Source organism: Stegodyphus dumicola, chromosome 1 (genome assembly GCF_044657685.1).
Source record: "Stegodyphus dumicola isolate Sdum_Otavi_A_Nest chromosome 1, ASM4465768v1".
NCBI classification, from domain to species: domain Eukaryota; kingdom Metazoa; phylum Arthropoda; class Arachnida; order Araneae; family Eresidae; genus Stegodyphus; species Stegodyphus dumicola.
This window is the reverse complement of record NC_140768.1, coordinates 126,333,567-126,349,498: the sequence shown is the minus strand read 5'-3', so window position 1 is coordinate 126,349,498 and position 15,932 is coordinate 126,333,567. Positions and strand designations below refer to the sequence as shown.

Below are 15,932 nucleotides of genomic sequence, written 5' to 3'. Positions count from 1 at the left end.
ATGCAGACGACACGCTCGTCCTCACGGATTCACTTAGCCCATTACTCGCCATGGACAAATTGCAGTTCAAAGTTAACATCGTTAATAAATGGTGTGAGAATTGGAAGATAAATTCAAACTCAAGCAAATGTTGTGTTGTTCTTTTTAGACGATACCGAAAAAGTGTAATTATCAATAATGAGATCAAAATTAAGAATGAAGTTGTTCCGCGTGAAAGCTCTTACAAATATTTAGTAGTAATTATTGATAACTTGCTCACCTTCGCCTATCATGTGAAAGCCGGCTTTTTGTGCACTTTACAGCCTAATAGGGAAGAACTCTGAATTATCACTCAAAATCAAAAGAACTCTCTATATCACCTTGATAAGGCCTATCATGCTTTATGCCGTGCACTTTACTGCCTAACAGGCAAGAACTCTAAATTATTACTCAAAATCAAAAGAACTCTCTATATCACCTTAATAAGGCCTATCATGCTTTATGCCGTGCCGGCTTGGGCAACCGCCGATAAAACAGAGCGTGCTAAATTTGATATTCTCCAGAATAAAATTCTACGTTCCATAGAAAGCTCCCTGATATGTGAGAAATGTGGATATTCAGCACGACCTTAACGTAAAAGCCATGCACGAACAGATATTAATTTCGTCTCATAATTTCTTCTAAAGTTTAAGTAACTCAGGATACGCCTCCCTCCGAAGTTTGTGTGACTGCGATCCTACAATTGAAAGCGTGGTAAAAAGACCCCATAACGCATCTTGGTAACTTTAAATACACCATAACGCATCTTGGTAACTGTAAATATGTAAATAGTTCGTCTTTCTTCCTATTTAATCAAACATTTTGTATTTATGACTGTAAACTTCATGTTTAATTCCAAGTTTTGAAGTGGAAATTGCGCTACGTTTTTCGTTGACACGCCCACATGGGCGAATAAATTTTTAATATGTCTTCATGTGATGTGACTTTTGAGTGATTGCAAATTCTACAAAATTTTATGAACTTTGTGTTTTCGACCAAAGACAATTGTGTCTGAATGCAAATTCTACTAACTTTTATGAATTTTGTTGACCAAAGTCTGATTGAATTTTGACGTTTCGGTGCATGCTAAGGACATTACTGATTAATTGAACGCAGACTTAAACTGTTTTCCTATCTTGTGACAAAGTGCTCTCAATTCAGAATGCTTCTTCTTAAATAACTCCGAATTAATATCTAGGAGAGACTGAATACGACCATTTGTAAAAAATACAACAACTTAAAAAAATTAAATTAAAGTTGTTAAATTACAACTTAAAATCTATGGAAACTTTTGCTTCCCGACATACAGATTACTTCAAACCTTAGAGTTTTTGAATGCATTCTACGCCTCTGGGTGATTAGATGTACCAATAGTACATCTTCTTTCCGATACAAACGTGAAAGGCCTAAGGCATACTTGATCTATTGGTGATAACTCACAGTAGTTGGTACCAAATGCGAGTGAAGGTAAAGGTAAGGTTATAATATGAACGAAATATAACTCTGTTAAGAGAACCTAGCGCCTGAGTGACGCTTGGTAAACAAATGTAGTGAATTTTAAAGAGTGCATTTATTCTATTGTGGTTTATGTGCTATCGACGAAGTAGATTTAATTCAATCCAATAAGTTTAAATGAAATGCAAGAAAAAATGCGTCTAATTTAATATTCCGTACACGGAAGTCATATGGTGTACACATCAGATTTTTTACTTTAGGAAACAATCTTTTAATTCATTGCCAAAATCATCGCAGATTTTGAACATCTCTCTCCTTTTAAATACAGTATTATCTTCATTTATGCAAAGATCTGAGATCGTAAATATTTTTTGATTCTTTCTTTTTAAAAATTCTTTTTTTTTTTTTTTTTTTTTTTTTTTTTTTAATAAATTTAAAAAAAAATTGCTTTTTTACCTTTCGGGAGAGGACAAGGTCCACTCGGTCCCCTCTATGTTCCTCTTTGGGATGGGGGGGTAATGAAGACTGATGATTTCGCGAAAACAGGAATGATTTTGACATGGACCTTATAAAAGACTAACCCAATGGCGGGGCGCGCGTCACCGACATGTCGGCAGGAAAGAGTAGGGACGATCTGATTTAATTTAACACTGAAACCTATGGCGTTTGTATCACAAAACTCTTTTTAATTACTAAATGTGATACGTTGTATAGTAATGACATTATGATAGCCACAGTGTTTTCCAAATAAGATTTAATATATCTCATTAAAGCACTTTTTACTGCATTTCACGCATTTTTTCACGCGTAATTTTTGTACAAACATCTTTACCTTGGTAAAACGGTAAAAACTCTAAGCACAAAATTTACGAACTTAATTTTGCTTACAAATAACGTAAAATTAAATAAGATTTATAGTACGTGATGCTTTGAAATAAATAAGATAAAATTAAACAAGATCTGATATTTTTTTTTAAATTTAATGACTATTTTCAGGAAGGGATTTTCAAAACTATAATAACATTACAAAACAATCATTTATTTGATTATATCATCATTAACTTACTAAAGTGGAATATTTATTTTAGTAACTTATAAAATTCGGAGCATAAAATTTTCTGAGTGTAATGAAGGAAAAAAATAAGGTAAAATAAAGTCTAGAAGCACTCAGATTTTATATTACGCCCAAAAGGAACCTTTTTTTTAACGTTTTGTGTGTTACCTATATTTACTGAATATCACGTTCTTCGCCCGTAAACCCCCATACATTTGAAAACAGCATATCTTTAGAATTTCCGCACTGGAGATAAAACTGTTATTTTCCATACAGTGCTCGCTCTGAACTCGTTGAGTTTGTTAATCAAAAATTCGTTAAAGTTTTACAAAATACGAAATAGATTAAAACAAATTCGAAATTCGGCCGTCCAGAAGCCCATGTTCAGGTGGAGGATTACATTATTCAAAATTTGATGGCTCTAGATACTGTCGTTTTTGTCACAGTGCTAGAAACATACATGTATTCATGCAGATTCTTCATTATTTAATTTCTTTAGATATAATACAGGGGGATAATATTTGGCAACAACAATTTTCAAGGACACACGGACATTTATAGTAAAACAGCGCAAAATGCCGCTTAGAAACTAACAGCCTTTCTAGGCTACTGCCCCTTTGGGCTAATAAATTAAATTAACAGTAAATAAAAAAATCTTATGCAGAACTAAAAATATATTAAAAAAATAATCACTATAAAATACAAGCAAAATTAATTATTACGGTTTAATACAATTTTAATATTAGAATTAAATGTATAAAAATTATTAAGGAGTCAAAAGTGTTTATCACTGTGATGTATTTAGAATTATAAAAAAACTTTCAAAAATTCGTTTTTAAATATTTTAGTATTTTTTACTTATTTACACCATTAAAAAGCATAAAAATTGCAAGAAAAAATTGCTTGTTTGAAATTTTCTATTAGTTCAGATTTAAAATATTATTTTCTAAAAGAAGTAGTTACAAATTTCCTTACAGCATAGGAAAAGCTAAAAAAATATCCAGCCCTGAAAGCATGCAGTAGCTTTATAATTATTTGGAACGTTAATTATGCTTGATAAATATGCTAAATTTTTTAAAAATCAATCTCAATTTCAAAAATAAAAATATGTAGAAATTCTAATTTGTGAAATGAGGCGCTACAACCACCTTTTTCTTGACAATTATAGACGCTGCAATAGGCAAACACTGTTAAATTTCTGCAAGTCGTCCCTACTCCTCCGGATGTGATCAAGGTGATAGCCGGGAACGCCTCAGACGAGGGAGAAAAACCCATTTGGGTTAGTCTGTTTCTTATAAGGTCTATGGATTTTGACAGCTGCGGAAACAGGAATCGCGGAAAAAGGAAGACACCCATCCACGGTGGTTGATTTCTTAACTGTTTTCGAAAAACTAATAGACAGCTCGCTTAAATTCTGGTTTAAATTTGCTACACTATTCAGAAAAGTTCTACACTATTTAAAAAAATTAACAAATATTATGCCATCTGATGATTTTACTCTGAACTGGTAGTGGGAAGGTGACGTGAGCTTTCAGATGGATGACGTAATTTAAAAACTGAAACAGTGTACAAATATTAATATTTATTTCTTTGTAAAAAATATAAATTCCGTACTTAGCACGTATGACTTCCACTAACAGAAAGGAGCAACGACAACGTAAATCTAAGATGGTTGACATGTACGCAAATTAGTCGTCGTGACGGCAACGTTCTCACATAAACGGCTTGCGAAACCCGTTGGGCGGTTTTCCGAAATTTTATATAGACAGTAACTTTCCTCTTGTTCTGAAGATCAAGTTCTTGGAATTTCGTTCAAGATACTAATAAAACTGTAGAGCTGTGTGAATCTTATTTAAAAAAAGAGCTATTGAAATTTGAAAGATTTTTCAAAGACAATAATGAAGATTATAAATACGAACAAAGATAGAATTGGAATTCGGCACTGAAACTCCGATTTTTGACTGTATATGTTTTTCCGACTGTATATGTTTCTGGCCAGTTTCATTTTTTGATCATGCGGTCGGCTGGGAGGATCAGGGCTGTGCCCTTATAATGATATATATATGATTTTAATAAACCCTGTAGTTCACGTATCCAGTTAGTAATGTATAATAATTTTAATGAATCTGCATCAATTGATTTTAAATCACATAATTTTGATAATAACAGGTAAATCTGAAACTCACGCTGTGCCGAACGATGACACCCTGCCGCGTGAAAGATAAAAATATATTAATTCTGAAAGTGGCAGCAATATGCTTTTAAATTATTGAGTTTGTCTATTAAATTCAAAAGATAAATATACAGGGTTTTGGCGAGTGGCAACACACTTTTTTCCTATTGCCAAGTGTTCTAATTAAATTTGAAACATGAATATCTTATTACTACTTACAACAAGTAAATGTTCCGATTTAAGAATGTCGAGTATGATTTGACCTGGCAACTCTAGCATTTCATCACTATCAGGTCATTTCACAGTTTGAACGCGAAAAGTCATTTAAAGTATGGCGAATATTGTACACAGACTGTTAGAAAGTTTAGTGCAATATTTGGGAATGAAAGTGGACCTAATGAAACAGCAGTTCGTAGACTAATAAAGAAACTTGAGGACTCAGGTTCAACAGCAGACATTAAATGGCCACTTTCTCGATCTAGTCAGTCTGTGGAAAATGCAATGTACTCCCGATTATCCGGCTTATGATTGGATATTGTATGTATTTCGTGTATATTGTATGTGTTTATTTCTAAAAACAAAACCCGGTAAATTGACTTTGTTTCTGAGAACCTCTAAATATTTAGTGAATTTCACTGCTTACTTTTCGAAGTGCTATTTCATCATTGTATTTGAGTCCCCTTTTGTCGATTAAGTCCATAAAGCTGCAAAAGAAGTCATTATTGTCCCGGGAATTAATTGTCAGTACCTTCTTCGGCCGCACTTTTGGCATCACTGTCTGCCTCTTCTGTTGTCGTGATATTTAAAACGATATCCGCATCACGCAAGCATTGAAAGCCTGGCTCAAACGAAGCATTCCTCGAGGTTTTCCCAATCGACATTTTCGAAAAATTTTACATTTTCCATTTTTGGCATATAATTTCAGATATTGCCTCTTCACAATATAACCTCTTCACAATTAGATAAGTCTCCAATATCCGTATTAGAAAGAATCGCTCTCGATGACCGAACCAGTGTTCTTGTTTTTACTTTCTACCAAGCTTTTGCTACTCCGTGTATGGCATCGAATGCATGTAGCTTTTCCTGTAATTTTGTGAAATTCTTTACTTTTCCCAGAGCGTGAAATTGTACAGTGGGTGTAATCGTTCAAACTAAATCTAAACCCACAGTTCAGGGTTTTAGAACTCAGACTAATGCATGTTTGCTTTTTACATTCTAGAGCATAACTTTGAGTGTACGTGAGTGTGCATCGCTATTACGGATAATCAAGAGTACACTATTGTCCATGACACCATTATTGCAAGTCTAAAAAAATCCGAACTTAAAGAGAAAATTAAATGCGTTATTAGCTGCCTCGATAGGCAGATACATGAAAAAGCAATTGCGAATAAGCGCGGTACGGCAAAGCAAGCCGTAGAGGACATATGGCCATGTGTAACTTTTCATTCATAAATCAGAGCATTTTTACTTGCTATGAGTATGTTAAAATATTTTTCATTTTCTGAAAATAAAGTATTTTATTGGACATAATAAATCTGGCGCATTTGTTGGGACAACCTTTAGAATGATCTTGGTGTTTTTTAGTAATCTTATCTACACAGTGACCTTCGTTTTGTTTTGAAGTTATCAAGATCGAAATAATAAGGCAAATTTGTATGAATCACACACAAGCAAACGGACATTCTTAGTTATATACATATAAATATACTTACCTGACATCTAGATGAAATATCTGCATAATAGCCAGCCGAAGAAACATCACTACAATGGAATTGTTCGACAGGTAGACTTTCTACAGCAGGAAGTTGATCTTCATGATTCCGGACAGCACCATGTAGTTTCCTGTGGCTTGGCGATCGAAGTGACTCCTCGTCTTGACTTTGAATTGGTCGTCTTCTGCTACTTGTTGCAGAATCGACCTCAGGTAACTTCTGTCTCCCAATCGAGATTGATTCCTCCGGAAACTTTTCGTTCGCGTAGGAATCTGTAAGATCTGCATCTGAAAAGGACCTTGGCCTTCTTTCAGAAGAGTCCAACGTTTGCTGATTTTCTTCCTGGTACTCGGTTTCTGGTTCAACGTAGGCTACTTTGGGAACTACGTAGCGGACTTGTGGGACGACCGTTTCGATTTCTGGAGGAGGCTCATCTTCGTCTTTGTTTGCATATTGCACGTGGGAGACCACGTGTTCCACTCCAGGAATGACATATTCCACTTTAGACAGTGAATCCTTTTGGTGGTGCTTTTTCAATATTCTCCCCAAGCCCGTCGAATTAGTTGGCGAATTCCTTGTTATCTCTGAGGCCTCTCTTAATCTCTGGGAAGCCGATTCGAATTCGATCTTGGAAGGTCTGTGGAATTCGTCGATGATCGCCTTGTGCAAGAGGGATTGGTCAATGTCATCGGGGTGTCCCTGTTTGCTCACTGGAGTGATCGCCTCGCTTTTAGTCTTTGGACTGGAGTCGTGGATGATATGGGCATTTTCGAAAGGTGGAGGATAATCAGCATTAGTGAAGTGCGATTTTTCTGAGGGATTCAGAGAATCATGAAATGAAGGATGTTCGGGAGCAATCATATCCTTCCACCATGCCTCGGAGGGTTCTTCGGCCAGGAATCGTCTGCGTCGTTGAATTTCTGGAGTTCTGGAAAGCATGCTGCTCTTCCAGATCCAGTTCTTAGAAGTTGCACCTCTTTGTAAAAGATTCTGCCAGGGAAAATTGCAATTAATATATTTACTAATTTTAAATAATTGAATAAGATAATAAACTATAATAAATACTTCTTAATTAATGATTTTGTAAATTATCAAACTATACCTTTATGAAAAACACTGTATTATTATAAAACTGTCTGCGCCATTATAAAAAACGGTGTATTGACACAAAGGGACACTCATCTTTATGAAAAATATTTTTACCTGTATTTATCTTACTTTTCTTTATAGACTGTTGCAAATTGAAGTTAATACGTTATTTTACTTTTCTTATCTTACGCTACCTTTTTATCTTGTGTGTTTAAATATTTTATCTTACCTTTTTTTAGCTTATATGTTTGAGCATTTTATTGTTCCTGTTTTTATCTTAAAAACTGTATTTCCTCGAACATTTTGCTTTTTTCTTATAAACTAATTTTATCGTTCGAAAACTGAGATTGGGAATATATGAGAGTCACTTAATTTTCTAAGAACGCGCTTACAAAAAAAAAAAAAAAAAAAAGAAAAAAAAAAAAAAAAGAAAAAAGAAAGAAAGAAAAAAAACTGATGTGTACACCACATGACTTCCTTGTACAGAATATTAAGTTATACACATTTTTTCTTGCATTTCATTTAAACTTATTGGATCGAATTAAATCTATTTCGTCGATAGCGCATAAACCACAATAGAATAAATGCACTCTTTAAAATTCATTATATTTTGTTTACCATAGCGACATTCTGCCGCTAGGATTAGTTAACAGCGTTATATTTCGTTCATATTATAACTCAGAATGCACATGATTTGTATCATTTGAAGAATTACCTAATCGTTGCCACATGTTCTATTCAAATATTATAATAAATCTAAAACGATGTAGAAAAGAAATTAAGGAAACAAAACAAAAAAGAAGCAGTTTTGCACAGATTATTCAGTATTTCTCATTCAATTAATTCAGTTCTCCCTTCGCAACAAGTCAAAAATACATAAAAACTCAAAATATCTATATTAAGAATTAAGTAAATCTTGAGCATTTATTTCCGCGAAAAATTCCAGAAAGGATTAAGCATGATTTAATTCGCAATAATAAACGAAGGCGTTATCTTTGTTGTTGCAAAGTTTAGTCTCTGTAGATTGGCAACAAATCTACTATTCTGCTGTTTCAAATGTCAACAAACATGTGCGCCATGCTATTTAAAAATTAGGCTTAACCGCACTTAAGCAGCTTTTAAATTGTTGATAATTTAAGAAATATCATTTTTAAAGCAAAAAATGCACAATTTACAAATATATAAGAGGTATAGAAACTGAGATCACTGAGCCGGGTAACGGAGTGGATATATATATATGAATATATATTTATATACGTTTGGTGCGGCCGAAAATACAAGGTGCACATCTACATGTTATAGTAGTCCTATATACAAAATTTCAAAGTTCTGAGTCTAATCATTTTTGAGTTATGCGAGATACATACGTACGTACAGACACCACGAAAAATTCTCTTCAGAATTCATTTTAAAGCAGTTTTATAATTTTTTTGGAGGAACACTTTTATTCTGTCCTTACGTAGAGATGTCATGCAAAAACATCGTTAATTTGCATTCGATAGCGGTCAAAAGAGATATTTTCGTTGAAATATGCTGCCTGAAACTTTTCGAGATTACAATACTTCCTTTTTACTTCGTACAAGGAACTAAAAAGATAGCAAATGAAAAGAAGTGGCGGGCAAACTATAGGCATCACTGCAGAATTATTTCTTTAAAAGAAACCCACGCTCCAATGAGAATGCGCTGTAATATTAACATTACAACATATGACGGACATCGAGCCGAAATCTGACAATACCTTTTAAAACCCTGGGGCACCATAAATGAATGAGGCTTGACTGCACTTCCGGACAGGCATATGTGAGGAAGGAAGGAGAGGGGCAAACAATAGACCTGGATTTCTAAAAATAGAAATCATCGGCAGTAAATAAGGTTAAAATCAGCAGGAACCTAAATGATAGAAGCAATGTAAATCACATATTTGGAAAGCTTTATAAGTGTGAAAACAGCTGCACACGGTCAGGTAGCTGAACGAAGAATCGGCACAAAATACTTTTCACATAATAAAAGCGAGGGAAAATAAAATGGATGGAATGCTAATATAAAATTGCAAATAAAAGCTGAATGCACTGAAGGAAAATAAAAGTAATCCAGGGGACACATTTTGCCGATAAACAAGCCTTCTGTATACCACAGAGGAAGGGGGAAATGATGCAAATGTTTTAAGAATTTTCAGAAACTAACTCTAAAAAGCTGGGTAAAGGAATTACGGTAGTACATTTAAAGTTTGATCAAACATGAAAAGTAACAGATTAAAATAAAGCAAATAAATTTTCTTGAATTATTGTAGTATCAATAAATGAAAAGCTATCTAATTTTTTTTAAAAAATCTTTTGCTATAATAATAGATAGTAACGCAAGATTTCAGCGCGTAGAGAAAGTATTAAAATACAAAATGGAATTTTAAAGTAATAATTTAGAAGAATGATGTTCTAGCTGCATAAGAATGCAACATCATTAACATCTTAGCACTTCTTACCCTGTCATTTTGATTGCCACAAATTTCATTTTAGAATCAAAATACACTGCTCGACATTGAAAATGCAACACCAAGAAGGAGTGGTCAGAAAGTGATGAAATTTGATAAAAAGACAGAGACAGCAAGCAGCAATAAGTGATCTTTATTTCAAAATGATTAGTCAGAATACAGAGCGAGAACGGCGTTGGCTCAGTAGGATGTAGGACCATCGCGGACAGCGATGCACGAAGAAACACGTCTAGGCATGGAGTCAATAAGAGTGCGGATGGTGTCCTGAGGGATGGCTTTCCATTCCCATTCATCCATTTGCCACAGTTCGTCTTCTGAAGGAGGCAGGGGCAGAGTCTGCAAACGGCGTCCAATCACATCCCACACATGTTCGATTGGTGACAGGTCAGGAGATTACGGTGGCCAGAGAAGCATCTGTATATCTTGCAGAGCATGTTGGCAAATGCGAGCACTGTGTGGTCGGGCGTTATACTGCTGAAAAATTGCATTAGGCAGCCCCCGGAAGATAGGGGATTGCCACCGGGCCGCAGTACATTATCCAAGTATCATTGGGCCGTCATAGTGCCCTGAATACGAACTAGAGTTGACCTGGAATCGTAGGCAATAGCGCCCCAAACCATTATGCCACGTTGTCGCGCGGTGGGGCGTTCCACAGTTACTGCCGGATTAGATCTGTCTCCAGGTCGACACCACACACGTATGCGGCGACTGTCACTGGATAAACAGAAGCGTGACTCATCTTAGAACACGACGTTTCGCCATTCTGTCATCCACATCGCTCCAGTTCGGCACCATTCTAAACGTTGGTGTCTATGCTGTGGGGTCAATGGCAGTCTTTTTAACGGACTCCTTGAGTGCAGGCCACGTTCAACCAATCGACGGGAAATGCTTCTGGTCGACACGGAAACATCCAGGGTATCTTGCACATGTTGCAGAATCGTGGTACAAGTGATTTGCGGGACCGTCACAGCTTGTCGGCGGATACGTCGATCCACGCATGCTGACGTGACTCTGGCTGCACCTGCACACCTCCTTCTTCCCACATTTCCTTGTTCCAACCATGTTCGCCATAGCCGATGCATCGTGCTCGCATGCATGTGGGTATCAGCTGCGATTTCACGTAAGGACAAACCCGCCCTTCTCAGTCCGATCACCATACCCCTCGTAAAATCGTCTATCTGCTGAAAGTGCCGTCGCTGACGGCGGCCTGTCATTCTCTCCTATTACACGTATCCTCAGGTACAAAAACCAACTTTCTTCTATAATTCGTCTGGCAGAAATAACGACACGAATATTGCCCATTCTGCACGTTCCTTCCTTTATATCTTACTTCACGTGCGTCGGAGAGCTGCGCATTTCACATCATTCGCATAACTCAGTGATGTGCGCCTACTCTAAAATTTGCATAAATTTCTGACTATTCCTTCTTAATGTTAGATTTTTAATGTCGAGCAGTGTATATACTTGAAAGAATCAGAACACTACATAAAATGCTCCAGTACCTCTATAGAAGTTGATCATTTTTCCCCGAGATCTTCTAAGGGAGCCGGTGTAATGATGCCAACACCCCTATAGAGACTGCTTTTTGAAATCCAAAATGTTCGAGTACTTTTAAAGAATTTTTTTATTTTAGAGAACAGTGGCCGATATATATGAAATTACCGATGCAAATTCAGCACGTTCCAATGCTTTTGTGAAAGTTTTTATATTTAGAGAGCAACAGCAGACTTGTACAAAGTGGCGGCAATTTCTTAAAGCTCATCTTTGTGAAAGTTTGTATTTTATAGACTTGGTTTTATTAGTTTACGGCAAAGCACTCGAGGGCTATCTGTCTTAAGGAAGGGATGTCTTCGTGGAGGACGTTATAAGGGAAACTGGCTCGTATACACGTTACACATGGGGAAAACCACGAAAACGCCCATGCAGCCAGCCCGTTCGCGGGATTCGAACCTCGGACCGAACTACCAGTGTTCAGCGACGCTACCGCTCAGCCGCTGGTGGGCCTTTGTATTTTAGAAAACAGCGGCCTACTTATTTAAAGTAGCTGGTACTTTCTTCAAATTCGAAAGGTGTGGCGTGAAAGTTTTTATTTTGGGGAAAAGGTCCGACTTGTATTTAGTTGTCTGCATTTTCTTCAATTAAAAAAGTGCGGTACTTTCAGGAAAATTTGATGATATTCAGATGATTAAACATCAACTGTCCAAGAAAGTTCTCGCCACGGAAGTCTAAAATCATTTGGAACCGTGGACGTTTGCTTTAGAGATCAGTCGCTAAAGTTCTTGTTCAGTTACTAAAATTATTTCCATATTCTAAGAACTCAATAATAGTTTATACTCACTGGTGTGAAAATTTCAGTCACAGCAAGAATGGCACCACCTGCTAAAAGAAAGAAAATTCAGAAAATGGTAAAAAAAATCCATTCATGCGATATTCAAGTTATGCAAAGCAAATAGTATGGGTTTTGATTACAAATTACGCTGAGCAAGACACCAAGTAAAGTAATAAAAAGAATTTGTCCACCGTTAACTTCAGATCGCAATTTAACATTTAAAGAAAATAATCTACTATTAGAATGTTTTAAAAAGTAATTAATATAAAAAGTGTTACAAATATTTTCTCTACTTAAGGGGTCCGATACCTTTAAATAATTTTAAAAATCGATTTTTTAATGCCTGTATTTTACAATTCGATTGCTTACAAGCATTTTAAAACAAACTCCATATATAAATATACGCTAGAACCAAGGTTACAGTAATAAGGTTTCGAGGTTGCTGCTATTAGAAGGGCCAAAATGTGTTTGGAATTTAGTTTAAAGTATTTCTTTTCCTCCCTAGATGGCGCCAGAAGTACCACTAGTGAGAGCAATTTAACTTGTGTTTTTGTCGTACTTGCTACAGTTATTTCCCTTCGCGCCGACTGTCACGTCTACGTGCCAGCAACGAACGCACTTATCTACCGGCCGACACGCAGGCGAGCCAGAGCATTGTTGCGTTTTCTACCGAATGTCACGTATTTGTGCCAATACCTTGGAACGTTTTTCAAACTATAATTTCTGCCACAAGATGGCACTGTATGCCCATATGGTTTCAGATACATGTACATTAGAACTTCTACTCGAAATGAGAGAAGCATGACTCACATACACGTGTTTTTGATTATATAAACAAACGGAGAACTAAATGTTTCCGAATGGCGTGATTTATGACGTCTCTTTAAATCGCACTTTATTCGCACGTGGTAGTTGTTTATTGTAAGTAGAAGTTTTATATGCTCTAAAGCGTTGAGTATTTCGGTTTACAGTTCAGTTTTTAGAAAATAATTATATCTTGTTAGACGTGAATTCTTTCTGTTTTTACCGTTGCAAGGTCGAAGCGTCGAAAATGTTTAACAGAGCATGAAATAGCAGAAATGATGCAAAATATTTCAGATATTGATTCTGAAATTCTGATATTGATTCTGAAAGATTAACTGAAAGACATTTTCCAAAACTTTGTTCAGAAGAGACTGATAAAAAAATGAGACGACGATGCTTCGTTTGTTCACATTCCTGGAAAAATCTTCGAAAACGGCAAATGAGTTATTACGAGTTCAAGGAATGTAGCGTAGGACTGTGTGTAGATCCCTGTTTTCAAATTTTTCATACGAAAAGAGAATTTTAGGTAATATATTTAGTTTTCAGATGTATAATGTTAAAAGTCATAAAATGGTGAGTAATTAAAATAAAATGTGTAAAATATGCATTTAAACAAGAAATAAGGTAATTAAAGTATATATACAAATACAATATATACAGTGGATGGACAAAAATATGGAAACACCTTGTGAAATGCATGTTTGAAAAGAAAGATTGATTTTAATGAAATATGTAGGTGGTGCTGGCGTTTTTGACTACTGACGCCACCTATACAACTTCTTAAATGTGCTAAACAGTTCAGTTGTTGTCGGAGTACTGTTATGTGAGGTTGTCATTGCATTATGTCAGAGTTAACAGACTTCGAACGTGGGCAAATTGTTGGAGCACGTATGGTAGGTGCTTCCGTAAGCAAGGTAGCCGAGGTGTTTAGTGTTTCAAGAGGTACTGTATCGAAGATTTATTCCGCATATTTGAAAAGCGGAAAAACATCATCTGCTAAATCACAGCGCGGACGAAAGTGTGTCCTGAGTGATCGTGACAGACGATCATTAAGGGCAATTGTGACGAAAAATAAGAAGACCACAGCTGCAAAAGTTACTGCTGAAATGAATGTTGTGTTACCGAACCCTGTGAATACCGAAACAATTAGAAGGGAGCTTCATAAACAGGGAATTGCTGGCCGTGCTGCAATTGGGAAGCCACTCATCAGTGATGCTAATGCCCGTAACAGGAAAAGGTGGTGTTTAAGTCATAAAGCCTGGACTATAGAGCAGTGGAAGCGAGTAATATGGTCTGACGAGTCTTCTTTCACATTGTTTCCCACTTCTGGCCGAGTTTACGTCTGGAGAACGCCATCTCAAGCTTATAATACAGACTGCTTGTTGCCAAGAGTGAAACATGGCGGGGGTTCTGTTATGGTTTGGGCAGCTATATCGTGGTTCTCTGCTAGCCCCATGATAACTGTGTCAGGGCACATGACTGCCAAGACTTATGTGAACATTTTGGCCGATCAAGTTCATCCCATGGTACAAACTTTGTTCTCCGATGGTGATGGTGTCTTCCAAGACGACAAAGTCCCTGTTCACACAGCTCACATTGTCCAGGACTGGGTTTCTGAGCACGAGGATGAGTTGTCCCATCTCCCCTGGCCACCACAGTCACCAGACCTGAATATTATCGAACCTTTGTGGTCTACATTGGAATGGAAAATGCGTTCTCGTTATCTACCGCCAACATTGTTATTTGAACTTGCCACCGTTTTGCAGGAAGAATGGTATAATATTCCCTTGGCAAACATACAGGAACTGTATTTATCCATTCCGAGAAGACTGCAAGCTCTTTTGGATGGCAACGGGTTTCCTACACCATATTAAGTAAAGAAACATGTTTTTTAAAGGTGTTTCCATATTTTTGCCCAACCCCTGTATATATATATAAATATCTATAAAGCATAAGCCGTTTAAATACTCTATAGAGCATTATTAAACAATGCGTTGATACTTCGGAAATTTCATGGATTTAGGCTTAGTAGCAAAAAAGCCCCCGGCCCTGGAGAGACGTTCGCGGAAGACACTGCCGGCCTCCGCGATAGGCGCGCGTTTTCGCTACCCGGCTCGAAGGGGTTAATAACGTTTCTACTTTGTTTTTGGCGTACTTGCTACAGTTATTTAGTTACATTTCTACTTTTCCCTGGTACAAGCATCTAGAAAAGCATTAGGCCTTCTGACCCATCAGTTTATTTTTACAGCCACAAATAAGTAGACAGTGTACTGCAGTACTCACAAAATAGCATCTAAATATATTTTTTTTTCCTTTCAATTTTTTTTTTTAATGTGATATATAAGTTAAAAGTGTAAAGTGTAAGCAAAAATAAACTGTGTTCCGTCTAGATACAGTTTTTTTTAAAGGTTAGACATCACCATAAATCCTTGCAAGCAAGGAAATGTAAGGAAGTTTTATTATTATTATTATTATTATTATAAACAAAATTATAACAGAACCTGCAGTTTTCAGTGGATTCTGACAGCGTTTATCATCAGAATTGACAGCTGATTGAATACAGTATGGTTTATTTACATTTCAGCAAATTCCTCGCTTGAAATACGTAAACGAGGCATAAAATGCTTTTTTTTTTTAATGGCCTGGCGGTTTATTTAATAGCCACTAGCCTTGCCTCCAAGTGTTGGCCATTTTATTATGGAAGCACATAATAGGTGGCCATCGTTGCCTCCTAATGAAGGCACGGACAGTTACAACTATACCTTCTCCGGGATGCATATAAGCATTCTCTACCGCGCATAGGGAAAACT

General features: G+C 36.3%; 1 protein-coding gene across 2 annotated transcripts in view; it reads right to left on the bottom strand.

Moving 5' to 3' along the window:
* Positions 1-15,932, bottom strand: part of LOC118186801 (uncharacterized) — a 59,203-nt gene that overhangs the window by 22,188 nt on the left and 21,083 nt on the right. Inside the window, exons 3-4 of one of the 2 annotated variants that reach the window (XM_035356952.2) lie at positions 12,328-12,365; positions 6,413-7,402 (exon numbers count right to left, since the gene is read on the bottom strand). In XM_035356952.2, coding sequence (XP_035212843.2) covers positions 6,413-7,402; positions 12,328-12,365 — 1,028 coding nt within the window. Of the gene's footprint in view, positions 1-6,412; positions 7,403-12,327; positions 12,369-15,932 lie in introns of both variants that reach the window. The other variant, XM_035356951.2, reaches the window with a different exon arrangement.